The sequence below is a fragment of the Calypte anna genome, unplaced genomic scaffold, assembly GCF_003957555.1.
Source record: "Calypte anna isolate BGI_N300 unplaced genomic scaffold, bCalAnn1_v1.p scaffold_67_arrow_ctg1, whole genome shotgun sequence".
NCBI lineage: Eukaryota > Metazoa > Chordata > Aves > Apodiformes > Trochilidae > Calypte > Calypte anna.
This window is the reverse complement of record NW_022045523.1, coordinates 46823-73637: the sequence shown is the minus strand read 5'-3', so window position 1 is coordinate 73637 and position 26815 is coordinate 46823. Positions and strand designations below refer to the sequence as shown.

General features: G+C 53.4%; 1 protein-coding gene across 1 annotated transcript; it reads right to left on the bottom strand.

Moving 5' to 3' along the window:
- Positions 1-8: 8 nt before the first annotated feature.
- LOC115600352 (transcriptional repressor p66-beta-like) lies at positions 9-24917 on the bottom strand (the record flags this gene model as incomplete). Its single annotated transcript, XM_030468767.1, is given in 8 exon segments — positions 9-128; positions 680-850; positions 1550-1681; positions 1935-2066; positions 2303-2432; positions 6260-6515; positions 6518-6588; positions 24877-24917. Coding segments are annotated over 7 exon segments (1011 nt in total), but the record flags the coding sequence as incomplete, so codon positions are not given.
- Positions 24918-26815: the final 1898 nt, after the last annotated feature.

Genomic DNA, 26815 nt, shown 5'->3' with positions numbered 1-26815 from the left:
TTGAGAGCACTGGGGCTGGGGAGGGGGGAGGAGACCCGGTTGACGGTGCCGGGTTGGATGTGAGAGGCAAGGTTCATGTAGATGGCTGAAGAGGATGTCCGCTGGCAAGGAACTGAAGGACTTGATTGCTGGAGAGGGAAGAAGAATCCCAATGAATCCACTTTTCCCCTACAACCTCTCAAAGGAGCTGAGGGAGGAGGATTCTCTGCTCCCAGCTCCCTCAAGAGGACCCGAGGTGGCACGTGATGGAATTTGGGAGCAGGGATGGCAGCTCAGAACCAAAAAAAAAAAAAAAAATCAGTTCCAGTGCTAAGGAGCTGCTGGTGGCCTCAAGGTGTGACAAGACCTGTCACCCAAGAGGTGACCACCAGCCTGTCACCCAACCGGCCCTTTTCTCAAGGTGTGAGAAACATTTCTCAAGGTGTCATCACACCTTCAGGTGATGCCAAGGAGCAAGAAAACCCCAAAGAGTCCCCAACCCTCTCCAGATCATCTCCCAAAGCTTGGAGGACACAGTTGGTCCTCTACAGACCACCCAGAAGCTGTTCCCAGGAGAAAGGTTTGAGCTCCAAGGCCTCAGCCTCATCAAAGCCTCCATTTTCCTTTCTTGCCAAACCCCCCCAAAACAAGTGTCCCCCCCCAAAAAATCCACCCCCAGGAGGGCAGAGCAGGAGCCCACCGGTTGGTAGTTGATGGCTGGATTCATGCTTGGAGTTGTCGTGCGGATGAGGCCGGGTTTGGGGGGGACCCTCTGGCCCTGGAGCTGGGCAGGGTTTGGAGCGATCACACGCTGGGACATCAGCATGTGGGGCAGGGTCGTGTTTGTGGCTGACCTAATGACACTGTGACCCTGAGAAGAGAGGAGACAGGAAATCAGGAGATTCACAAGGAAAACAAACAATAAAAATAATAAAAAACCAACCCACAAAAAAAAAAAAAAGTTCCCCAAAACCCAGGACCTGAGGCCAACTGGAACTCTGAGGTCCACCAGACCTCCAGTCAACACCTTTGCTGGTGAGAGGTTGAGATGTCACCCAGAAAAGGAGCTCAGGGGACAGTGATGGAGCTCCAGGATGGTTTGGAAGGAAGATGGGTTTGTCCTTCAGAACCTGGTTTAACCCTTAGAGATTTGGTTTAACTTGGAGGAACCTGGTTTAACCCTCAGGAACCTGGTTTAGCCCTTAGGAACCTGGTTTAACCAACACAGTTTAGCTCCTAGGAACATGGTTTAACCCTTAGTAACCTGGTTTAACCTGCAGGAACCTGGTTTAACCCTTAGTAACCTGGTTTAACCTGCAGGAACCTGGTTTAACCTGCAGGAACCTGGTTTAGCCCTGGAACTCGGTAGAGTTGGGTTCATGGTTGGACCTCATCTGCAGAGAGAACTTCCCAGACCAACTGTGGGAGCCCAAACTCAAGATGCTGAGAACTTCCACCATTTATCTACCTCTTGGACCAAGAGTCTTGGTCGGGCAGTGACAAATCTGCAGCATTTTGTGTGTGCACCAAGGGAAGTTCTCAAGGTTGGAGCAGCAAACGGGTGCCTCACCTGTAATGTCCTTAAATTCTGAGGCTCAACCCCCTGAGCTCCAGGCCTGGAGGGAAGCTTGGACAGTCCCTGCTGTCCCACGTGAGCAGGAGATGGTTGGACAATAGACGCCGCGTTCTGGACAACCGGAGTCTGGGTGGAGAGAAGATGGGAGGTGGCATCAGGGGACTGGGAAAAAAAAAACCCAGGGACAGAGCCTTGGTGATGCCAACACCATCACTTCAGAGCTGTGGAGATTAGGGCTGAACCTCCACACCTGGGGAAGAAATATCCCCCAGGAGGACACAGGCAGTGTGAAGGAAGGTCCAAGGCTTTGTGGTCACTTGCTCTGCCAGGACAAGCACTTCCCCTGTCCCACCCCAATCCCAAACACTCCAGGTTTCACCTTCTGTACCACGTTCTCCTTCTGCAGCTGACTTTGCCTCAGTTTCTTCAGCAAGACCAGCCTGGCTTCCTCCAGTCGGAGCTCATCCCTCAGCTGTTTGATCAGCTGCTGTCTCTCCTCAATGCTTTTACCCTGCAAAAAAAAAAAAAAAGGCAGGAAAAAAAAACAACCCCCAAAAAACCAACAGCCCAAACCTTGGTGGCCAGAACCTTCAACCAAAGGAAGTTTGTCCCACAGAGAAGCAAAATGCTGGCCAGAAGTTGCTCAGAAACCCCCCCCCAACCTCCCCCAGAGTACCTAAATCCTTGGGGAAAGGAGAAATGCTCCTGGGGTAGGAGGGTTTTGGGATAATCTGGTGACCTCCTTACCTTAAACATCTCTAAGTTTGCTGCTTTGAGTCTTTCCTCCATGCGAGAGCTGGAGCGGGGACTGGAGGCTTCGTTATCAGAGAGGACAATGATGTCTTGGGAGGGGGTCAATCGGCCTCTGTCCTGGTCACTGGGGAAGAGAGGGGAAAAAAAAAACCCCAGGCTGAGAGGATTTCAGTGGGAAATTTGGGAGGGGGATGAATTCCTCCTCCACCATGGATGGGACAGCAGTTTGGGGATGATGAAATGCTCCAGGAGGGTAAAAGTCCCCAAATTCAGAGGAAATGTCACTGCTCTGAGCCAACCTCAAGGCAAAGCTGTATGAGGAGGTCACTCTGGAATCATAGAATCATGGAATGTTGGGGGCTGGAAGGGAGCTCCAGAGATGATGGATCCAACCCCGCAGGATCACCCAGGGCAGGACACCCAGGGACACATCCAGGGGGGGCTGGAAGCCTCCAGAGAAGGAGACTCCAGAACCTCTCAGGGCAGCCTGGGCCCCCTCCACCCTCACAGGGATGAAGTTTCCTCCTCAGCCTGAGCTGGAACTTCCCATGTTCCAGCTCCAACCCCGGATTCCTTGGCCACCACTGAACTGAGATTGGCCTCAAGCCTCTTGCCCCCCACCCCTCAGCTCTTGATGGACATTCAGAAGATCCCTCTCAGCCTTCTCTTCTCCAGGCTGAAGCAGTTCTCTCACTCTTTCTCCCCAGCAGAGATCTCCAAGTCCCTTCAGCACCCTCACAGCTCTCCTTGGCCTCTCTCCAGTAGATCTCTGTCTCTCTGGAACTGGGGAGCCGCCAAACTGGATCCAGGATTCCAAGGGTGGTCTCCCCAAGGCAGAGCAGAGGGGAGGAGAACTTCCCTGGATCTTGCTGGATACTTTTCCTGATGCCCCCAGGACACACTGTCCCTCTTGGCCACATTGCTGACCCCTGGAGAATTTCCTGGCCACCAGGACCCCAAGGGCGTTTCCTCCATGGAGCGTGCTTCTCAGCCAGCACCTCCCTCATCTGTCCTGGGGCTTGGGCTTCTTCCTCCCCAGCTGCAGGACTCCACACTTGTCCTGCTTGAACTTCAGGATGTTCACCACCTCTCCAGATCTGGCTGGAGAGCAGCACAACCTCCTGGTGTCCCCAGCCACCCTCCCAGCTGTCTTCCATCCCCCAACTTGCTGAGGGGACACCTCCAGCACCTCAACACCCCGGAGGAAGCACAGAGCCAAAGGCCAAATCCCATGGAGTTGGATGGAGAGGATGCTGGGAGCAGATGCTGCTTCCCCAGGGTGGTTTTGCCTTTGGCAGCTTCAGCTCCCAAAACGTTCCAACTGCACTTCCAAGCTCCAGAGCTGCAGAGGTGTCACCTTCTCCACCAGAGGTGTCACCTTCTCCACTGTTAGGTGTCACCTTCTCCACCCCAGCCCCAAAGTGGAGGTGTTTTGCAGGTTGCTCTTCAGCTGGAGAAAAGCAGCTTGAAAGGGTTTTTGAAAACCAAAATCCAATCAAATCAAAGTCTTGAGAGCTCTTGGCTGCTTGGGACACAGTTCTGGGTGGTGTCTGTGGGTTCATTGGTTGTTCAGAGCCCTTTTGGGGCCACCACACACTCCTGGTGCCACACAGACATAGAATCCTCTGAGTATTCGGATATCCTGCTGGTGTGGAACCCCTGCCCATGCCCCATGGATGCAACCCAGGGATTTTCCAGCTGCTGCTCCCTCCCCAGACGAGGAAAAAGCCCTTTCTCATGTGTAGGAAGGTAGATGGATGAGTAACCAATGATGGGAGCAACCACTGATGGAGAACACCAGATCTTCTTGCTCCTCTTGCATCCTCACTCACACCCAGAGCACTAAAGCGTCAGAATTTAAAGCAGGATTTTCCTCAGTTCCAGTGATCCTGAGGCTTCCTGGGGATTCTTCTCCAGGAGCATCCAGCTCCCAGCCAGGTTGTTTTCTTTCATCCATCAAGGCAGAAGGGAAGTTGGGGAGGAAAAAAAAAAAAATCCAACATTTCAGGGGAAAGAACCACCTGCAAGAGGGGCCTGGAGACCTCAAGGGTTGGGTTCTTGACTTTGACCAAGGCAAAAGGGGGAATTAGAACAAAACTGCTGAAAGGAGAGAAGGGCACGAGAGGACAGAGGTGAGGAGAATGTGAGCCACCTCCAGTTGAGTTTTGTATCAGCATTTATCACCTCCAGAAATTAAATCCATGAGTATCACCCCTGCTGTCTCACCCAGGAGGGATTTTGGGGAAGAACTGGGCTTTTTAGAGGTGCAACACCCTGAGGGGGAGCTTGGAGCAGGACACCACTCAACCTCGAGTGCTGGCAAAGGGTGTTGCTCCTTCCTGAAAGCTCCCACCCCCGTGGGGCACAATAAAAACATCTGGGGTGACCAGGAAGAGAGAAATCATTCATCTTCTCATGAAAGGAAAAGAATTCTGGTGGTTTCCTCCTTCCCACCTCCAGGTCTGCTCCCCACTTCTCATGGTCTCCAAGCCAAGGGGTGAGAGATAAGCGAGCGTCTAGAAATTAATATTTCTGATATTTATTATGCTGAAAGCACCCAGAAACTTTCAAATTCCACCTTCATCACCTGCTCACCAGTCCCCTTGGGGTCAGGAGCCCTCCGGGGGGGGTTCTACAAGTGACCACCAACCCCCCCGACATGACACATCAATGAGGACAAAATGATCCCCACTGGAACTCATCTGAGGCACCAAGAAATGGCTCTGGTTGGAAGGGACCTTCCAAGTCCACCTAATCCAACCCCCTGCCATAAGCTGGGCCATCTACAACCAGATGTTCACAGCCCCATCCAACCTGACCCTGAATATCTTCAGGGATGGGACATCTACCAACTCTCAGGGCAACCTGGGCCAGGGTCTCATCACCTTCATCCTAAAAAATGTCTTCCACCCAGCCTGAATCTCCCCCTCTTCCAGTTGCAAACCATCACCCTTGTCCCACTCTACAGACCCTGCTCAAAAGTTTGTCCTCATCTTCTCATCAGTATTGAGAGGCCAAGGAGGGTCTTCTCCAGGCTGAACCACCCCAACTCTCAGCCTGTCCTCACAGCAGAGCTGCTCCATCCTCACCACCCCAGAAGCACAGGCAGAACCTCCCTGGGATCTACAAGTCACCACCACCAAACCCCCCTGCTCCAGCAGCTCCACATCTCTCCTGTTCCAAGGATCCCAAAACTGGACTGAGGGGCCAGGGAGGTCACCCCAGAGAGGAGCAAAAGGGAGAGAAATCCCTCCTCAACCAGCCCAGGCCATGGTTGCTGCCACCATACATTGCCAGCTTCTCATCCACCAAAACCGTCATGTTGAACATCCAGAAGATCACAAGGAGAAACCTCTCCTGGAAAAACAGACAGCACTCAACATTTCATGGGCTTCTCCATGAGCAGGTTCATGTTCCACCAAGGAAAAAACATCTCCTTGTTCCTGACACAGACTCCTGCCCAACTCTGGTCAGGTCCAAGAGTGACCACAGGCACCACCCACATCACATCTGGCTTCCAGATCAACACAGGACTTCTGATGCCAGGTTTGTTGGTGCTAATAAAACATCCTGGCTGGAGAAGAAGCTAAATCTTCTCCTTCCCACACACCAGCAGGGCCTGCTCTGCCAGCCACCCCACTGCTGGAGCTTCTGAGGCCGAATGGATGGATGGATGGAGGAACCCAAATCCAGCTGGTGTTGGGGTGGAATAATAAAGGGCAGGAGAAGCAAAACCCATGAAAGAAGAGTGCTAAAACCCTTCCAGAGAAATCCTCCGGGGGGGGAAAAGGCTCCGCTCCTCGGTGTTGAGCCAAAGGGAGTTGGTGGAGCCCAGGAAGCCTCCTCTGGGCCCACAAAACATCCATTTAATTCCCAGCTAAGGTTCTCACATCGGGTTGAGCCCATGATTGGCACCAGGCAAGGCAGAGACAGGAGGGATTTGGCACCTACCTTCTCCTGGCACTCATATCCACCGGCTCGTCGTTGATGTTCTCCTTGCCCGGCCTCCCCGCAGTCCTCCCCTCCCCATGGGGCCTCAGGCTCCCGTTCAGCTTTTCCTCGTAGACTTTCACCCCGTCCTGTTTCACCGGGAGCTCGTGAGGCACCTCCAAGCCCGAGAGGTCTTTCCTCTTCAGCAAGGCCAACATCTTCAGGCGTTCCATCGCCTCGTGCCCTTCCATCTTCAACCTCTTGGCCAGGACGTCCTCCGCTCATCCGCTTGGTCCAAGCTGCGTTCAGGAGGTTGAGGCGGCAGAGCGTCTTCCGTCATCCTGTCCATCCTGCATGGGGGGACACCACTGTCAGGAACCCGGCAAAAAAGCTGAGGGAGAAGCAGCCTGAACCCCCCCCCCAACACACCACAGAGCCCCCCCCCCAAAAGGGGAGAAGCTCCAAGCCCAACCTCCCCCCTCGGGTGCACCCAACCTCCCACGCGCCGGCGTGCGGTGACCTGCAGCGCTCTGCGCCTCAACCCCCGGCCCGAACCCAGCCCGGCCAGGAGTTTCCCAAGGAGAAGAAGAAGCACCCCAGGGGTGAGAGCACCCCCAAAGCCCTTCGGGGGGGGAGGACACCAACAAGATCGACTGGAAAGAGGAGATGGAAAACACAGAGTCGTCCGGGGACACCACGCGGGGACACCACCCGGGCCCCTCCTCGCCTCGGCGTCTGCGCCACTTCGCCGCTTTGGGGTTTGCGAGGGATCCTGAGGCGGGGGCTGAGCCCCCCACAACTCCTGCCCAAGGCCAGCTTGAGAGCAAGTTTCCCAAATCAAACAAACCCCCCTTCCCACGCTGTTTTTCCTGCTTTCTACCCTTTTGAAGCCGCCCCGTTTGGCAGCCAGGAACGCGAGGAACCTTCTCCCTCAAAGGATGGAAGACACCGGAGCATCCCCACCCACGCTCGCTCTCCATCTTCCCTGGCTTCTCCTCCAGGTGCAAAAATGCCCCGCAGGGAACAGATGCAGTTAAAAAAAGAGGGGGAATCAACCACAGAGCCCAACCCAACCCCATCCCTTTGCTCCCGAGCTGATAGGAACAAACTACAACCCCAAAAACATGAAAGTCAAGGGAGCTCCACTGGGCAAGAACAGCTTGGGGAGGTCTTCACCCCTGACAGGAGGACTGGGGGGGTGCTGACACCCAACCGGGGCAGAAGGAAGAATGAAAAAGTGGTTGTCTCAAAAAAGCTGATGGGTTTTTTTAGCTCTGTTGTTGAAAGTCTGAGCTGAAGAGGCAAGGAACCGAACCTTGGGCACCTCCAAGGTGGAGCCTCCTCCACTTGATTCTGTCACGAGACAAAGCATCACTGAGCCCAACTCCTGCCAGGAGGAGGTTTGTCCTGGCTCAGTTTTAAATCCCCTGTATTACCACATCTCCCCAGGTTCAGCCTGCACCCGAGTTCAACCTCGGCATCGAGGTCTCAAAGGCACAAACGGCACTGGAGAATCTTTCCTCTCAAAAGAAAAGGAGGACAGCAGCAGAAACAAACCACAAATCTGCCACAAAACAGCAACAGCCACCAAAAAAAAGTCCAGTTTGGCACAGCCCCACTCCCCAGAGGCTGCCACGTTCACCAGGAGCACCTTGGACTTCTTTCTCCTCGATGGTCTCTGCAGGAAAGTGTGCGTCTCCGGCACCCAGATTGAGCAAGGCAAGCGTGGGCAGGCTGAGGAAGACACAGGAGATGATGTTCTCTCTCCACCCCCACCTTCAAGTACTGACCCCGGGTGAAATGGAAGCCCCGAGTGGGGCTGGATTGGTGGAGGCACCACCAGAGAATGGAGGAGGCTCCACCGCACCCCGTGCTGCGGTCTGGGAAAGCGCCGGAGCTCCAATTAACTCAGCCATGAAAGAGCTTCCATGGCTCCTTCCTCCACTTCTGAGAGATGAAAGTGAGTGAGGAGGAGGAGGAGAAGTCCCAGCTACCTGGCAGACAAAGGCCCAAGCATGGGGAGGCAGCTCAGGAGCTTTCCAACCAGCGTTTGCTTGAGGCCATGTGGAAAAAATCATCCTTGAGTGGTGGCACCGACCCACAGCGCGGTCAAGGCCACCTCCAGGTTCCTCCTGCTTTGTCCCCAGGACCTCAGCTCCATGCTGAGACATCAGGAGTGTATTCTTGCTTCAGCCACCCCAAAACACCACCCACCCAGCTGGTGCCACCTCACCCCAGCAGCGAATTGGGGACAATGTCACTTGGTTAGGGCTCAGGACTCCAAAACCTTGCGCTGCTCCATGCATGGGGACATTCCCCACCAGGTGTTCTGGCACCAGGACAAACACAGCTGGAAGGTGGGAAAAGGAATGAAAAGAGTGCAGCCAGGAGGTTTTGGCTTCCCAAAAGCACAGCTGTCTCCTTCTGGCCTTCAGAAAGGTGGAGAGATGTCCCCAACATGAGGAAAAGCATCAGAACGTTGGTAAAGTGTGAAGGTCTTAAAGAACACAAAAAGGTGAGAGCTGCACCTGAAGGTGCCACAGGCAAAAAAATAAAGGGAGGTACCCAAAGGGAGGGTTGGTGGGTTCTGAGGAGGCTTCAGGTGGAGCCAACCTCTTCACCAGTAGGGATCTGGAAGAGGTTCCCTGGCCCAGGCTGCCCCAGGGTGGTGGTGGAGTCCCCATCCCTGGAGGGGTTCACAAAACACGTAGATATGGCACATGGGGACATGGTTCAGTGGGTATGGTGGGGTTGGGATGGACTTGATGATCTTGGAGGGCTTTTCCAACCTTGATTCCATGATTCTGTGAGCTTGAAGGTGGCTGCCCCATGCCCCAGGCCAGGCTGGATGGGGCTTGGAGGAACCTGGGCTGGTGAGAGGTGCCCCTGACCACATCAAGGGGTGGCCTGAGCTTTAAGGTCCCATCCCACCCACAGCAGTCCATGATTCCATGAGTTTAGGATCTTGTTCCATCCTGGTACCACATCCCAGAGCATCCTGGGCACGAAGCTGGAGGACAAGAGCTTTGTCCTTGGGGAAGTTGAGAAAACGCTGTCTCAGGACACCAAAAAGGAATGAAAGAAATGAAACAACAAAGACCGAGGAGAAAACCCAGCAACCCCCAGCAGCTGAGCAGCCCATGGAGGAGCCATCCCCCCCTGGTGGAGCAGAGATGGGATCTGAAGGGTTTTCACCCCACCCTCCCCTCCAGCCTGAGTGGCTTCAGCACCAGAAGACATCAAAAGGGTCCTTATGAGGAAGAGGTCCCACAGCTGTTTCATCCTTCCAAGAGGAGGTTTCTCCAGAGCTGGGAAGGAGCAGGAGCTTTCAGCCAGATTCAATCAAATTAAATCAGGCTTCCAATTGTTGCCTGACTGGGGCCCTTCAGCTGCCAGGAGGGGGAAAGGGAAAAGCTTTTCCAGAGCTGGGTAAGGCAAAGGGGAGAACGTTCACCTTCCCCAAGAGTAGCAGCAGCTCCTTCACCCAGAAGCTGCTGAGATGAAGGTCGGGAAGCGGCGCTGCTGACACACAGTGACCCAACCCAGAGATCCAAGGTGCTCCTGGTGGCTTTCCCGAGAAATCCCCTCATCCAGAAGACCTCAGGGAGTGAAGCCCTTGAGCTGGAGGCCCCGAGGAGCTGGAGGTCCACCTGGAGAACGGGGGAGGCAACGGGTAAGGACGCCGGCACGCCGGCACCGCAAACCGGATCAACCGGACCCGTTGGCCTCAGGCAAAACCCTCCTGGAGATGTGGAGCATCCCAAGGAGCTGGCTGGGCTTCTGGTTTTCAAAAATATTAATAAGAAATTGTAATCAGGTTCTCAAATGGTGGCAAAAAAAAAAAAAAAAAAAAAGCAACAACAAACTCAAAGCTTTCAGGGAAAAACCATGAGAAGGATAAACCACAGTTTGCTGCTGCCTCGATTTACCTCCAGTTGCAATTCCGAAGCTGAAGGAGCTTTCCTGACATTCCCAGAATAAAAAGTGAGTTTAGATCCAACGTTTAAAAGGCTCCGAGAAGAAGAAAGGCAAAAGAGGAGCAGGAAGGTCCAAGAGAAGAACTGAAGCATCCTGAAGCTCAAAACATCTTCTAAGAAGCCCCGGGAGAACTTCGGCATCACCTCCAGCAGGAGCTCAGGACAAGTGCTTGGTGCACAGATGCTCTTCCCAAGAGTTCCAGGTGCATAAATCCAAGAGAATCGTGCCCAGTGCCCGTCCGTGCCGCCGGCGTTGGCTCCGTCCTCCCACGCTGCTCCAGAGGTTCCTTTGGCTCCGGGCGGTTTCGCTTCGCCGGCACTCGCCGGACGGGTTTGCCCTTCCCAGACAAACAAAGCAGCACCCGGGTCGGGAGTTTCTGGTTGATAGAGCACCCAGCAGGGAAATCAAAACCACCCCAAAAAAAAGAAAAAAAAAAAAAACCAAACTGGAACCATCCAAACCGGGCCAAAGGAATGAATATTCAAGCAGAGAAACAAGTAAATCCAAGGAGCTGATCCAGCTGGTTCCTGGGTGGAGGAATCTCCTGGTGATGGTGGGACCAACATCTGGCACCGTCTGAAGTGAGTGTGGAGTTTCTTGAGGGAAGGGTCCAAAAGCCTCTCCCTGCCTGTCCTTCAGGGTCCCCTCTTCGAGCTGACCCAAATGTTTGTCCTTCCTCAGCTCCAAGCACATCATCCAGCCAGGATTCCCAACTGATGGGTGGGAATGACCAACAGAGCTGGAAGGAGATCCTGGGCCATCCCACCTGCCCCACTGAGTGCCAAGGAAGCCAAGTTCCATGTCCCCAGGGCCAGAAGCAGCCTAAATCCACAGCTCAGTGTCACTCCCAGCTCCAGCCTGGATTTCACACTGGATTTTGTCCCAGAAGGAATCATCCCCACTGGGAGGAGAGATTTGGGAGTTAACATGGCTACCCCCACCCCCTGAAATCAAGCCTGAGGAGGACACAACCACCTTCACACACAATTTGGGGCTGGGTTGGTTCCAAAAAGGTTGGAAGAGCAAAAGAAACCTGTCTGTCACACATGAGGACACGGGGACACGACTTGGGAACCTCAGCATCCAAACCCCAACACCCCCATCTCCAACCTGGCCTTCAACACTTCCAGGGACGAGGCAGCCACAGCTTCTTGGAACCACCACCCTCAGACCAAAGAATTTCTTCCTCATCTCCATGAACGTTTGCAGGGCCCCAGTGCTCATCCATCCCTGGGTAGGCCCTCTAACCACCATCGTGGTGAATCCCACCAGAACCACTGCAATTTCAGTATTAAATTAATCCCCCTGGACATCCAGGTGCCATCATTTAGATATTCAAACCATTACTGGTGGAACAAATCTATTTGACACCAAGTTCTGCCGGGCTCCAGGAGCAGAAACTGCATTTACACTCATGGAAAAGTGGCCAAGTCCAACTTACCTTCTGCTCAAACCCCACTTTTCCAGCCTGGAATCACCTGATTCAAACTTCAAAAGAAACAGAGCCTGGAGAAAAACCCAAAGGGTTTCACCCCCGTTGGGCTCCGTGGGCTGAAATCGCGCGACTAAAAAGCGGCACGTGCCCCCTCTCCCAGGTCTTGGCTTCCATCTAGGGCTGCCTCCAACCCAACCTCTCGGTTGTAAAACGCCTTCTGACACAGCAGACAGACAAAATGGCTGGCTCCCAGGGCGAGCATTTCCATACAATGCTATCAAAAAAAAAAAAAAAAAAAAAAAAAAAAAAAAAAGGCAAAGAACCTAAAAAGGTTAATTACGACTCAACGGCTCGGCGAGAGATTCGGCGGGGAGGTGGAGGGAAAGGGCTCGAAGCAGTGGTGGGGGTGGACTGAAGAAATCAATTTTCAAATCTCCTGATTGAATCAAAAGCCATGATCCTCTCTGAACCCTGGGAGTTGTCAAGAAATCCTCCAGTGGGTTGGGGGTTATTGTGCTCCTCCAGCCCCGTGGAGGAATTTGATCCGCAGGTAAGAATTAAAGCCAAAAAACCCCCCCCAAAACCAACCCCCACGACCAAAAAAAAAAGGCAAGAGGTAAAGCTCCGCGGCGGAGATTTGGATCAAGAAGGTGCAGAGGAGGTTTTAAAGGCACACACACAGCCCCAAAACGCAGCCTTAACAAAGAGAAAAAGAGCTGACAGGCTCTGGGAAACGATTCGCCGAGCGTAAAAAAAGCGGAGTCATTCATAAATCGATGGGGAGGGGGGTGGTGGTGTGTGAAGCTGGGGGTTTCTCCCTGCCCGTTCCCTCTGGCCTCAGAAAGGAGACAAAAAAAGCCAAAAAAAGACAAAGGGAAGGTTTGGAGGAGCCAAACCCCGAGGTTGGGTTGCCACAAGCTCCAGGAGGTGCTGGGTGGTTGCGGCAGCCCGTAAATTCCTCGGGTCGTTGCAGCACGAAGTCATCAAAACCACTTCTGCCCTTTCCCCCCCTTTTCCTTTTCACCCCCAGCAGACATTGAACCCCCCCCCTTAAATCCCATCTTCCCCCCCCAATTCCTCCTCCTCTCCTCACCAAGCTCAGTGGAAAAAGGAAATTCAGAAACTGAAGATAAAACATCTAACTCTGGGTCTGCCGGCGGGACGGCCCCGAGCAACTTCCCCATCCCACTGGGTCAGATCCCTGTGGCCATAGCACAGGGGGGGGGGGGGGGTGAAGACCCCAAGACCCCCACACACACAGCCCAAGACCCCCAGATCGCTCCTGTCTTGGATTCTGCACCCCCCCAGGTTGAGTTTTGGCGCAAAGGTGTGGAGAAAGAAAAAAGTGTTTCTCCTTCTTTTCCCAGCTAAGTTTGGGGTTAAGTTTAAGGCAAGATGGAGGTGGGATCCTCAAAAATCCCAAATGAGCCCCCCCTGAATCATTTTTAAGTTGTGGAAGGATGGGGGAGAGGGAGAAACAAACTGAAATGAAAGGAGATTTCCCAAAAGAGGGGGAAAAAAACGGATACAGATGTTTTGGGGAGGGGGTGGGGACGGGAAGGTCCCTGAGGGGAAAAAGAAAAAAAAAAGAGAAATAAAAGGGAAAAGGGAAGAGAAAGAGAAGGGAAAAGGAAGGGAAAGGGAGTGCTGGGCTTCCTCAGCCTCCATCCTCCTCCTCCTCCTCCTCCTCCTGGCTGGGATGACGCAGGCTCTGCCTTATATAACGCCCGGAGAGTTCCTCGACTGCGGCCTCGGGCTTTGTGCGCGCGGCGGCGCCGGAGGAGAAACCCCCAAAAAAACCCCAAATGGAGCAAAAATTCCTTCAGGGAAAGGACATAGAAATGTCTGGGGTGTTTTGGGGGGGTTTAAATAGGTGGGAGAAGGTTGGCCAAGGGGTGGGTTGAGTGGGAGGTGGGGTTGGGGTTGTTTTGGGGGGGGGGTGGTCGTGAAAAGGGGATGGGAAGAGGTGGAAAAGTCCTGGTGGGAAGTAGAGAGAGGAAGAGGAGGTGCTGGTCCATAGAGAGGCTTTTGTTCAGGGCAATAAAATAAAAAAAAAAGAAGTTTGGGGCAAAAAAAAACAAAAAAAGAGGTGAAAAAAATGAAGGGGGAAAAAAATGAGGGGGAAAAGTGAAGTTAAAAAAGAAATGAAGTGGAAAATGAAATTAAGGATGGAATTGGGGGTGGAATTAGAAATGGGATTGGGGATGGGATTAGGGAGGAAATTAGAAATATTGAAAAGGAAATAAAAGGGAGTAAAAATAGAATGGAAGTAAAAATGAAGCAAAATGGAATAAAAATGGGAAGATGAAATAATAATGGGGAAAACGTTAGAAAAATGAAATAAACAAAATGAAACGTGGAAGAAATTTAAGAATGAACAAGAAATTGAAAACGAACTAAAATTGAAACAACCAACGAGCTCCAAATCAAATTAATTTTTTTTTTTTTTCCAAAAGATGAGAAATAAATAAAGGAGATTTGGAAAAAAATGATCTTAATAAGGAGTCAAAATGAAAAAAAAAAAAACCAACAAACCAGGGCCAGTTGTACTTACAGGTCCAACCTTCCTGCTGCCTCCTCCAGCTGTCAAGAAAATCAGGGAGCAAAGAAGGGGGGAGAGGAACGGGAAGGGGGGAGCGGGGCCGGGGTGGCCCCCGGTGCCATCCCCCTCCAGGGACCTGCAGGGACCCCGGCACTTCCCTGCCAATCATACGCCGCGGTACTGTTATGTTAAACAAAAGAAGAAGGGGGGGGGTGAAAAGGGGGGGGGGGGGGATGCTTGACTTTTACCCAGCATGCCTCGCGGGGGCAGGGAAAGGGGAAAAAAAAAAAAAAATGGGAAAAAAAAAATAAAAAAAAAAAAATCCCAAACCAAACCCCCAAACCAGTTGCAACCGGTTTGGAACCTCGGAGTAAGGAATTTGTTCGGCGTTCCCTGGAGTTTTGGGGTCATTTTGGAAGAGGTTGGGGTTTTGGGAAGGGGGGGGGGGGTTTGGTGTCCCCTCCCTTCTTGTTCTTCCTCCCCCCCCCCCAAAAAAAACCTCCTGCCAGCAGCTCCTGGCCCTCAGCCAAACTTTGTCTTCATTCATCAGAGGAGCTCCTGCTCCTCTCCCAAGGGATTTTAACTCTTTCCTGACCAGGAAGCATTAAACACCCACCCCCTCTTTTCCAAAACCTGACCCCCCACCCCGAAAAATAAAATTAAAATAAAATAAAAGCTCCAGAAATTGCTCCTCAAGGTTCCACGTGGGGGGTTTGGCCACCAGCACAAAATCATCGGAATCAACTAGGAGGGCAAAAAGCGTCCTGGATCTTCTGAGTGAGGTGCTGAAGGTGCTGGGGATGGACACAGAGGTGGTGGAACAACACCAGGAGGAGATCCTGGAGCTGTTGGAAAGGTTGGAGCAGCTCTGGAGTCAGGATGAGAGAGTTGGGGGTGTCCAGTCTGGAGAAGGCTCCATGGAGACCTTAGAGCACCTGAAGGAGCTTCAGATCCCTCCAAGTGGGACCTTCAGACCTGGAGGGGCTCCAGGAAAGCTGGGGAGGGACTGTGGATAAGGGGCTGGAGGGATGGGATGAAAGGGAATGGCTTGGAACTGGAAGAGGGAAGATGGAGAGGAGAAATTGGGGAGAAATTCTTTGGGGTGAGGGTGCTGAGCCCCAGGTTGCCCCCCCAGAAGCTGTGGCTGCCCCATCCCTGGAATTGTTGGAGGTTTGGATGGGGTTTGGAGCACTCTGGGCTGGTGGGAGGGATCCCTGTCCATAGCAGAGGTGGGAATGGGTGGGATTTAAGGTCTCTTCCAGCCCAGCCCATTCCATGATTCCCAGGAACATCATGAGAACAAGCCCTGCACATGGGGGAATCTCCCCCACCCATGGGACAGCAGAACCTGGGCTGATATCCCACTGAATCCCTCCCAAACCCCAGAAGGTTTGGAAGAGCCCCACAGTGGGCTCAGGACCTCATCTCTTCCCTCCTCCTGGAAGCTCCATAGGAATTTCGTTCATGGCAGCACCCAAACCCCAAGGAGAACCCAAGTCCTGCAGGTCTTGGAGGAAGGTGAAGGAAAGGAGGTCCTGAGGGTGGGAGGGACAGAAGATGAAGTGCAGGAGGAAGCAGCAGGGAGGGTGATGAGAACAAGGCAGAGGTCTCACTAAGGTGCATTTTGAGGGCCCAGCACACCAAGCAGCTCCTCCAAAAGCCACGAGGACAGAACTGCTCCCTGGGTGTCTCAGCCCAGCAGCTTCTGGTAAAATGGGAATTCACTGATTTTTTTTTTTGTTTTGTTTTGTTTTGTTTTGTTTTTTGTTTTTGTGCTGAAAGCAGAAATTAAACCAGTGTTGGCTTGGGGCTGCAAGGCAGGATGCAGAAGGCCAGAAATGGTGAAGCCCAGGGATGGAGAACCCCAGGGATGGGAGAACCCCAGGGATCTCAGAGATGGGAGAACCTGGGGGATGGAGAAGCCAGGAGATGGGAGAACCTCAGAGATGGGAGAACCCCTGGGATGGAGAACCCCTGAGATGGAGAACCCAGGAGATGGAGAACCCAGGAGATGGAGAACCCAGGAGATGGAGAACTCCAGGAGATGGAGAACTCCAGGAATAGGGAATCCTGGAGATGGAAAACCCCAGGGATGGGAGAACCAGGGGGATGGAGAAGCCAGGAGATGGGAGAACCCCAGAGATGGGAGAACCCTGGAGATGGAGAACCCCTAAGATGGAGAACCCAGGAGATGGGAGAACCCCTGGGATGGGGAATCTTGGAGATGGAAAACCCCAGGGATGGGAGAAGCCCTGAGATGGGAGAACCTGGGAGATGGAGAAGCCAGGAGATGGGAGAACCCTGGAGATGGAAAACCCCAGGGATGTAGAATCTCAGAGATGGAGAACCCAGGAGATGGGAGAACCCCTGGGATGGGGAACCCTGGAGATGGAAAACCCCAGGGATGGGAGAACCTGGGGGATGGAGAAGCCAGGAGATGGGAGAACCCCATGAATGGGGAACCCTGGAGATGGAAAACCCCAAGGACAGGAGAACCCCTGAGATGGGAGAACCCCAGGGATGGGAGAACCCCAGGGATGGAGAGTGCCAGGGATGGCAGGCCTGATGTGACAGTGAGGGCAGAGTACCACCACTTCCCCATCCCAAACATCTCCCCATAAACATCCACCTTGGTTAAAAACCTTGGAGAACTTTTGGAATGACCATTTCCTTCTCCCCAGGCCCTTCCACCCCATCTCACTGCCCCTCACTTCCATCTCCACCACATTCCACCATTCATTCCCAGCTGAAGGCAGAGTCCTCACCACACTCGGTACTGGGACGGGTCCACTCCAAACCTTCTCCATCAATAACCTGGATCCAGGATTTCCCAAAGCTGGTGGGGATCCCTTCCCCAAAACTTGGCTTTGCCACACCCAACAGTTTAAAGGAACCCACTGGTGGCACCACTTGGTTCTGAAAACTGCAGACACCTCCCATTTTGGGTTGCATTTTGGGTTTCCTGACACCTTTCCTCCTCCTGGCTGTCAAAATCTTTCAGAAGTGGGATGGAGGACAGGGCAGAAGAGATGTGAGGGATGTTCAACCACCCCTGGTTTGATGGAGAGGGTTTCATCTCTGCTTTCATCATCTTCCATCCCTTCCAACCCAACCCATTCCATGATTCTGGGAAACCAATCATGTCCTGGGCTGCATCAGCAGAAACATTGCCAGGTGGGTGAGGGAGGGGATTCTTCACCTCTGCTCTGTTCTGCTGAGACCCCACCTGGAGTTCTGGGGCCCTTTAAGGTCCCTTCCAACCCAACCCAACCCAACTCATTTCATGACTGGGGAGGAGCCAAAGATTTATTCCCAACATTTCTCCCCAGTTCTAAACTCAGCCAGAATGAAACCTCTGGTGGTATCCAGGCCAGGTCAATGACCACAGCAGACAAGGGAAGGGTTGGGGTTCACCAGGACTCACTCCTCTTTTGCTTGTTCCTCACCTGCACTGTCCCTTGGGAACCACTCCTCTCCCAAGCTTTTCTCCTCCAAACCCAAAGGATTTAGGAATAAATCCCTTTCTCCTTCTGACTTCTGGGCTTCCCTTCCTTCTGACAGCAAGCAGATCATCATCATCATCATCATCACCACAGAGTTCAGACTAAAGAAGAGCTTTGAAGAATTGCTTGTTAGAACTGGAAGATGAATTCAGGGGGGAAAAGGATGATTTTGAACAAACCAACCCAAACCATTTACAGTTCAATGGGACTTCTGGAAGGAGAATTCCCCAAGAAAACTCCCAAGAAGCAGAACAACCTTCAGGGGGAAAAAGCCCAAGATTGGCTCCTCTGGCTCATCTTGATTGCTAACTTCACCAGATGGGTCTTGCTGAGACCAAGTGACCACCCTGTGCCCACCCCAACCTCACCCCACTGCCACCTCCCAACGCTTGGGGTGGTGAATTTTGGAGGAGCAGAAGGAATGAGAGGGAAAGGAGCAAAAGTCCACGGGAGAGCAAAGCAACAACAACAAAAAAAACCCACCAGGGGAGGAGAAATTAAAGGATCTGAGGCTACCAAGGAGAAAAGGGGCAGGAGAGGAACACCTGGAACTGCCAGATGGTGCCCAGGCATTTCTTAATCCTGGAATAATAAGGGTGGAAAAGCTCTCTAAGCCCATCCAGTCCCACCTTCCATCCCAAGGCTTGCAGCACACTTCCCACTCCAGTGTTGGTTCTCCCAAATCCCAATGGAGCAGGAGGAGCAACCCCCACCCAGCCCAGACAGGAGATTATTTCCAAAAAAAAACCCAAACAAAATAAACCAAAACAGGGATCTGATCTTCCACCCTTTCCAAACAAACCCATCCCCATCCTGTCCCTGTTTCAGAGGAAAAGGGGGATGGTCCAGGGGTACCAACAGAGATTCTGGGAATCAATTGCCTGTTGCTCCAAATCCTCTTTTAAATCCACAAAAAAAAAACCAACCCAAAAAAGATCTAAAGAGCTTTATCTCTTGGCTGCTGAGAGGCCACCACGTACTAGAGGAGCAGATGGTTTCACTGTGGACGTGGGAGCACTGTTCCCACCACTGTGGGTTTCCTATAACCACCACCAAGCACCCTTAAAAGGGGAGGTTTAAACTGGGAGCAAACTGGGAGCAGCCTGGATTTCCAGCTCCTGCCCAGTCCATGCCCTGGTGGGGCCATTCCTTCAGCCACCTCATCCAGAACTATTTTAAAGCTCTCAGCACTTGCCTGGGCAACCAAAATGGGTTTTAGAAGTCTGGAAAAATGGCAAAGTGTTCCCATTTTCACCTCCAGGTTACAAGAGCCCCACCCAGCCCAGACAAGAAACACACAAACCAAACTCAGGATGATTGGAAGCCTTCAAGATCCATGTCCTGCCCCCCTCCCTCCTGCTTTCTCAGCTCTTTTGGCTTTTCAGGGAGAAAAGGGAAGTTTCTTTAACTCACAAAGTGATTCTGCTGCAGGGAAAGGGAAAAAAACTGAAGTCTCCCTGCAGCCAAAAAAGGTTTGATCAATCACTGAAGGTGAAGCATCTCACTTCTCCCTTGAACTTCAGGTGATCCTTCTTCCTTCCTTCCCCTCCTGCTCCTCCACGGCTCCCCAACTTTGCAAATCTTCATCCCTGGAGAAGTTCTTGCACAGATTGAGGAGACTGGAGGTGATTTACTCCCCCTCAGCCCCTCCTTAGGGGGAAAATCTGGAGGTTTGGTCTCCAAGCAGTGGAATTTTAGGAGGGCACATCCTCCTTCCTTGCTGGAAGCTTGAAGCAAACCCTTCCCATCTGGTTCTCTGGGAAGGGAGCATAAGGTTTTTGGTGGTAAAAACCCTGGGTTTAGGCCTCAATATTGAACTGGAGAAGGAAAAAAACTAAATCAGGATTTCAAGGGGTTGGTATCAAGTATGGAAGCACCCAACTGCTGTGCTCTAAGGTCCAGGAGATGGAGAAGAGGCAAGGAGCAGCTGTGGTGTCCTCCTCCCACGATGAGAGATGGGGTTTGGTTCAATTTAATCCCAAAGAAGTGGGATCCTCCCATTCCTTTTCTGAGATTCAATCCTGTATTTCTGGGCTCAATTTGAGGTGATGGTCACTCCAGGAAAAGCAAACACCATCTGCTGCAACCAAACCCAAGAAATGGGAGGGAACTTGGGGCTGGGGGCAGGTTCTCCAGAACTTCAGAGCACAAGGGGACACCATTCCCCTCTTCCCTCCTCCTAGCAGGACTCCACCATTGGGTAATTTCAGGGTTCAAGCCCCAAAATATGCATTGAAACTTGAGCAGGGGCTCCATCCATCCATCCATCCATCCATCCATCCAGGTGCTACTGGAGTTGGCTGGACAACTAAAAGATGAAGAATGGGACAATAAGGATGGGGCTTGGCCACAGCAACGTGGAGCAGCCACGTGGAGGTTGAGTGGAAAATAAAACCCACCCCAAAGCTCTTTATAGACTCCTCCAGGCTGCTCGTGGGTCTAATTTTAGAGGGGAAGCTTGGAAGAGCCTCTCCTCACACTCTCCAAATTCCAAAGGCTGGTGTTGGGGTCTTCAGAAGGATTTCAGGCATGTTCTGGATAGCATGATCCCAAACGTTCCACATCTGAGGGGTAGAGCTGGCAAAGTGATCCCAAGTCTGGGGTTCTCTCCCTTCTCCTCCTCCTCCAGCCTCTTCCAACAATCCTGTGGTTGAGAGTTCCATGGAAAGGAAAACTTGTGGAGGATAAAAATCAGAAGAAATCCTCAGCCAGGAGAAGGGGGAGCTTCCCAAGGGCTGCACAGAGCTCAAAGCATCCCAGAGGTGGGATCATTAATGGACTGACCCCAAGGATCAAGCTCCAGGTGGGATTCTGGGCAAAAGGAGCAGAGCTTTCCCAGGAAACTTGGCTTTGGCTGAGTCCAAGGAGCAGCCAGAGCTCAAACAAGAAATGTGGGGAGAACGTTGCTCTTGAATCCAGAGCTGCTCCTGTGGGTCAGGGAAAACCAATCGGATACCCCTGGAAACTCCTGTAGTTTTCTCTTGATTCCATGAAAATCCCAGAAAATCCCAAGAGGATCCTTGAAGATTTGGGGTTCTGGAGAACCATCACCTCTGGAGCTCCACGTTGGCTGAATTTTAAGTCCATTTATTCCCAGGTTGAATGAAAAAAAAAAAAAAAAAAAGGAGGAAAATGAGAAGCAGGGCACATGTCCATCCTCCAAGCCCATCTCCACGTCTGTTGGGAAGGAGAAGGTGGGATCCAGGAGTCCAGATAATAATTAAATTTAATTAAGTCATCAGCTTTCCCAGAGAGAGGAGACAGCTCTGGAATGGGTGGAAAAATACAGTCAAGGGGGTGGCTGAGCCCCCACTCCTCACGTTGTCAAAGTCCCAATTGTAGAGTTTATTTCTTTAAAAGGTAAAAAAAAAAAAAAGAAAAAAAGATTTCCTGAGTCTCTCTTTCTGCCAGTGACCCAGATAAATGTTTCAACTCCACCTCTCCCAACAGTTCCACTGGGACACCCCTTGGTTTTCCCTGGAAAACTCCTGGAGGAAACGCAGGTGAAGTAGAAAAAAAAAGAAAATAAAAATGGGGTGATTTTGGTGAATAATCCAAATTACTGCAAAAAGGGGCAAGAAAACAACTGGAAATCTGAAGGAGACCACCAGGGGCTGAAGGCAAAGCCACATTTCCCAAGCTGTGGCCCAGCCCAGCCCAATTTCTGGAAGTGCCACGGGTTGAAAAAAAAAAAACCCAACCAAAAAAAAAACCCCAAACGAAGCATCCAGAACCTCCTGGGGATGGAGGAGCAGAAATCCACGTGGTGGTGGTGGGGGAGGTGAAGCCCAAAGCACCTGAGGAAGGAACCAGATCCTGAGGAGAAGTGAGTTGAGTTCCTTCTCCATCTTCCAGCCCTCCATCCAAGGCTGTAAAACCGCAGCAGTGCGTGTGGCAGAGTCTGATAGGTCCAATTTCTGTGTGTGAGGTGATGGCTTTCCATGGGGATTGGATTTATGACCAATCTCTTTTTTTTTTTTTTTCCCTTCTCTTGTTTTTTCCCCCCCCCCCCCATCTCTTTTTTTTTTATTTTCTTCTTTTTATTTTAACCAGAAACATTTTGCTCCCCCCGGAGCTGTGTTTGCCCCCTCCGAGAACTTCTGAATCCAAAGCTTCTTTTAAAACACCAACAAAAAAGTCACTCCAGGTTCTTTTTGGTTTTAAAAAAATAATAAAATTATGGTTTCATATTTTCCTCACATCCTCAGTTCTCCTTCTTGGGTTAAGAAGTGGAGATTCTTCAAAGGGAGAGGTGAGACAGGACTCCAGGATGACCAAAGAGCCAAAAAAAAAGGATGATTAAAAAAAGAAAAAAATGGGGGGGAAGGGGGGGAATTACCCCACGTGTGTGGCCCTGAGAAGAACTTGGAGTTGGGGAGATGAAGCACAGAAACTTGTTGATTAAATGAAAAAAAAAAAAATCTGGATTCTCCTTCAGTGAATGAACTTGGGAAGCTCCTCTCCTCTCAACCCCCCCCCCCCCCCTAAAGTGTCTTCCCCTCCAGCAAGCATTAAGCCAAAAAAATCCACTTGGAGAGCATCTTCAAGCTGAATTAACTCAAGTCCTGGGGCTATCCCTGCTTCCCCCCCCTTGCCTGGCCCCATGGGCAGCACCTGGAGCAGGGACAGGGCCTGGGATGCTCCCAGGGGATCCGGGAGCCCCTTGGGAGAGGAAGAGGAAGAAACCCCCAATGGCGACGGCGCAAAGATGGATGCTCCCTGGAGGCCTCGTGATCAGGAGAAGGGATTGCACCTCGTGGGGAAGAGCTGAAGGGCTCACAAATCAGGTCACCCGCAGCAGAACGGGGTGGGGTGGGTTGCTTGGGGTTTTTGTTTTTGAGGGAGGGGGGAAAGGTTTGTGGGTTCGGGTTCGGCCGCTTCCCATTCCCGCACCCGCACACCCTGAAGTGGGACCAGCACGAAGCCCACGTGTGGGGTGGGGATCATCCCCACGTGGGGGGGACACGAGGGCCACCATCAATCTGTCACCACTGTGGAGTTTCACACACCCCCCCCAATCAAAGCAGCGTTTGCCCCCCTCTCTCCCCCACCCTGTGACAGGAGCATCCCGAGGTGTTTCAAACCTGCAGCAGCACATCTGGAGGCCCCATCCTTCCCCCCCAACCCCTCTGGTTGCCATCCTGAGGGACTGAAAGCCCTGAAAGGGGGGTGAGGGGCTCCGAGGAAGCCCCCAGGCCCCATCTTTCCCCACCACCCCCCCCTTGGCGTGCCATCCCTCCCCAAGAAAGGCGGCACAAGAAGGAGTCAAACCCTCCCACCCCTTCATCTCCAGGAGGACGCTGCTGTTCCCCGCGGGTTTCTACCCCATCTCCACCCCCCCTTTCTCTTTTTTTTTCCTCCCTCAGCCTGTCAGCAAGCACCAAAAAAAAAAATAATTAAATATATATTAAGTCTATCTTTAAAAAAAAACAACAGCCAAGCCAACACCTCCATTTTGGGGAGGGGGGGGGGGTGATTTCAGCAACCAGAAGGCGAAGCAGTTGGAGTCGATCGATCCCATCGCATCCCTGTGCTGCTCATCCTCCTCCTCCTCCTCACTTCCAGCTCTTCCCCCCCCCCTCCTCAACACTCACCCAAACCTCAACCCTTCCCGGCAGACCCCCCCCTCACCCCCCCACTTTCCCTCTCCCCCTCCCCAAGCCTCTTTCCAGGCGTCGAAGGGAAGGGGAAAGATCTGAAGACCTCAAATTGGGAAATGGAGCCAAGAGGAGCCCAGGACTCCACTGCACACACAGAACCCGTTTTCAGTTCCCCCCCCCCCCATCCCAAATCCTGATGGGAAAAGGGAAAGGGGTGCAGGTACCCCCCTCTCCCCCCCCCCACGGTGGAAGGAGTTTAAGGGGAAATGGGAAAGTTTCCCTCCCCCGATTTGGAGAAAGAATCGGTAAAAGGGGGGGTGGGGGGGTGGAAAAGCTGCTCCCACTTCCCATCCCGCGGGGGGGGGGGGAGCTGGGAAACGCGATGGAAATTGGGGGGGGGGGGGGGGGGGAAACCACACACGGGGATCACATCCGAAACCCAGCAGGAAACAAAGAAAGAGGTGTGTGTGTGGGGGGGGGTTGGGCAGCCCCCCCCCAACGCAGCTTCTCTCCCCACAGAGCAGCCCCCAAGCCGAGGATGGGAGGGGGGGGGGATGAATCCCACCCCCCCCGGGTTCGCGGAGAAGCTGCTGCCCCCCAAACCCCTCCCCAAAATCCCCTCGCTCCGTCGCCTCCGCCTTAAGGGGGGGGGGGGGGGTGGCCGCCCCCGTTTCCCTCCGGGACCCCCCCACTTCCCCACCGCCCCCAGCCCAGACGGCCCCACCCCGGCCCAGACGGTCCCGGTCGCCCCCCCCCCCCCGCCCCGAGGGAAGGGCCAACACCCCGTTTTACCGCGGGGGATCCCCGCCCCCAGCCCTCCTCGCCCACTCCCGAGGGCTGGGCCAGCCCCTGCACCCCCCCCCCCCCCCAAAAAAAAAAACCAACCTGGGGCTCTCTATGCCCCCCCCAAAACTCCTCCTGCTGCTTCACCCCCCAAACCTTGAGCTCTGCACCCCTAAACCCCTCTGCTCTATCCCATCCCCCCAAATCTCTGAGCTCTGCCCCCAAATTTCCCCTCCCCCCCCCCCAAAAAAAAATCCCTCGGCTCCGTCTCCTCCTCGATCCCTGAGCTCTGTGTCCGTCCCCCCCCAAATCCTCTGTTCTGCCCCCCCAAATCTCTGAGCTCTCCCCACCCCCTTCTCCTGCCGCCCCCAAACCCCTCGGGCTCTTCTCCCCAAACCTGAGCTCTGCTCCAATAAACCCCCTCGCATCTGCCCCCCCCCCAAATCCCTGCGCTCTTTCCCCCCCCCCCCCAAATCTCCGCTGCAATCAAACCCCTCAGCTCTGCCCCCCCCCCCCCAAATCCCCCTGCGCTTTGCCCCCTCCCCCATCCCCTCCGCTCTTCCCCCAAATCTCAGCGCTCCCCCCCCATCCCCTTTGCGCTCCGAACCCCCCAACCCCCCCTCAGGCGTTGCCCCCCCCCCTTCCCCTTCCCTCATCCTCTGCCCCCCCCTTCCCCCCCACAGCTGGGCCCTGCCCCTCCCGCCCCCACACCGGCGCCCACACCGGGCCCGATCCCCTCCAGCTCCCTTCCCCATCCCCATCCCCATCCCCCCCCAACACGGCCCCGCGGGCCTCACCTGGCTCGGGGGACGCCGCCCTGGGGGCCGGGGGCGCCGGGGGGTGCCCTGGGGCCGAGCCGGGGCCGGGCCGGGCGGGCGGAGCAGTGGAGGCGCCGCAGCCTCCAGCCGGCACCACCACAAACAATGCGGCTGATTGGCCAGCGGGATCCCGGCTCCCGCCCCGCCCCCCCGACCCCCGCCGCGACGCCTATTGGTGGGGAGATGTGAAGGACGTGATTTTCCACCAATCGAGTCAAAGAAGAGCCGAGAAAGGCGGGGATTCCCCTTCCCGATTGGCTAGGGGCTGTGGGTGATTGACGTGCGGCTCGACCAATAGGAAACCGTAGAGCTACCCCGCGGGGCGCCTTTAATGGGTGCCGGAGCCTGGACATCCGGGTACCGCCGGCAGCGCGCGGTGTCGGCGGGCAAAAAATCCCCCCCCCCCCCCCCCCCCCCCCGCACCCCCCCCCCACGCGAGTTTTGTCCCCGCGCGGCCGCCGTAGCCGCGTGGCGAGCGGTACCGGCGGGCACGTGGCCCCGCGCGACGCCCTGAGGAACGGGCTGGGGGGTCCGGTACCGGGTGGGGCCCGGAATCCCCCCCCCCCCCCCCCACCCCGTGACCCCCCGTGGGCTGAGGGGGCCGCGCTGCCAGGCGCCAAGATGGCGGCCGGGGCTGCAAGGCGGCGCTCTGGTTGCTTTCCCCCCACTCTCGATGGTGCCCCCAAAGCGTCCCCCCCAACTGAGACAAAATAAAACAAAAAAAAAGTAATTTTTTAGGGTCAAATGGCGGATTTTGGGGTCAAAATGACCAATTCTGAGGTAAAATGAGTGATTTTTAGGTAAAATTGACAGATTTTCAGGTCAAAAGGCCCAATTTTTGTGTGAAAATGACCAATTTTACCTGCAAAATAATGAAACTTTAGGTCAGGATGACCAGTGTTTGAGTCAAAATGACCCATTTTAAGGTAAAAATAACCTATTGGGGTAAAATGACCAATTTTGGGGTTGACACGACCAGTTTTTAGGTCAAAATTAGTAATTTTGAGCTACATTTGAGCCACTGGGCTCAAATGACCGATTTTTGGGTCAAAATTACCCATTTGGGCATCAAAATGACCAATTTTCAAGTCAAAATAGCCAATTATTAGGACAAAATGATCAAGGGTTGTGTCAAAACGACCCGTTGTCAAGTAAAACTAACTCATTGGGGGCAAAACGACCAATTTTGGGGTCACAATGCCCAATTTTCAGGTCAAAATGCCCAAATTCAGGTTAGAAAGCCCCATTTTGGGGTCTGAAAGACCAATGTTTCAGTCATAACAACCCATTGGGGTCCAAATGACCAATTTTGGGGTCGGAATGCCTGATTTTTAGATAAAAATAACCCACGACCAATTTTCAGGTCAAAATTCACCCATTTGGGACTCGAGGTGACCAATTTTTAGTCCCAAATGATCCATTTCTGGCCTCTTTTAGGTCCAAACCGAGCGATTTGACCTGGACAGACTGGAGAGTTGGGATGATCCCAAGGGGATGAGGTTCAACACAACAACCCCATGGGGAGCTCCAGGCTGGGCACAGAGTGGCAGAAAGGGAGCTGGGAGTCTGGATTGCCAGGAAGCTGAAGAGGAGGCAGCAGTGTGCCCAGGTGGCCAAGAAGGCCAATGGCATCCTGGGCTGGCTCAGGAACAGCGTGGCCAGCAGGTCCAGGGAAGGGATTCTGCCCCTGTGCTCAGCCCTGGTGAGGCCACAGCTTGAGTCCTGTGTCCAGTTCTGGGCCCCTCAGCTCAGGAAGGAGCTTGAGGTGCTGGAGCAGGTCCAGAGAAGAGCAAGGAGGCTGTGAAGGGATCCAGCAGAATTGCTGTGAGGAAGGGCTGAGGGAGCTGGGGGTGTTGAGGCTGGAGAAGAGGAGGCTCAGGGGAGACCTCATCACTCTCTGCAACTCCCTGAATCCTGG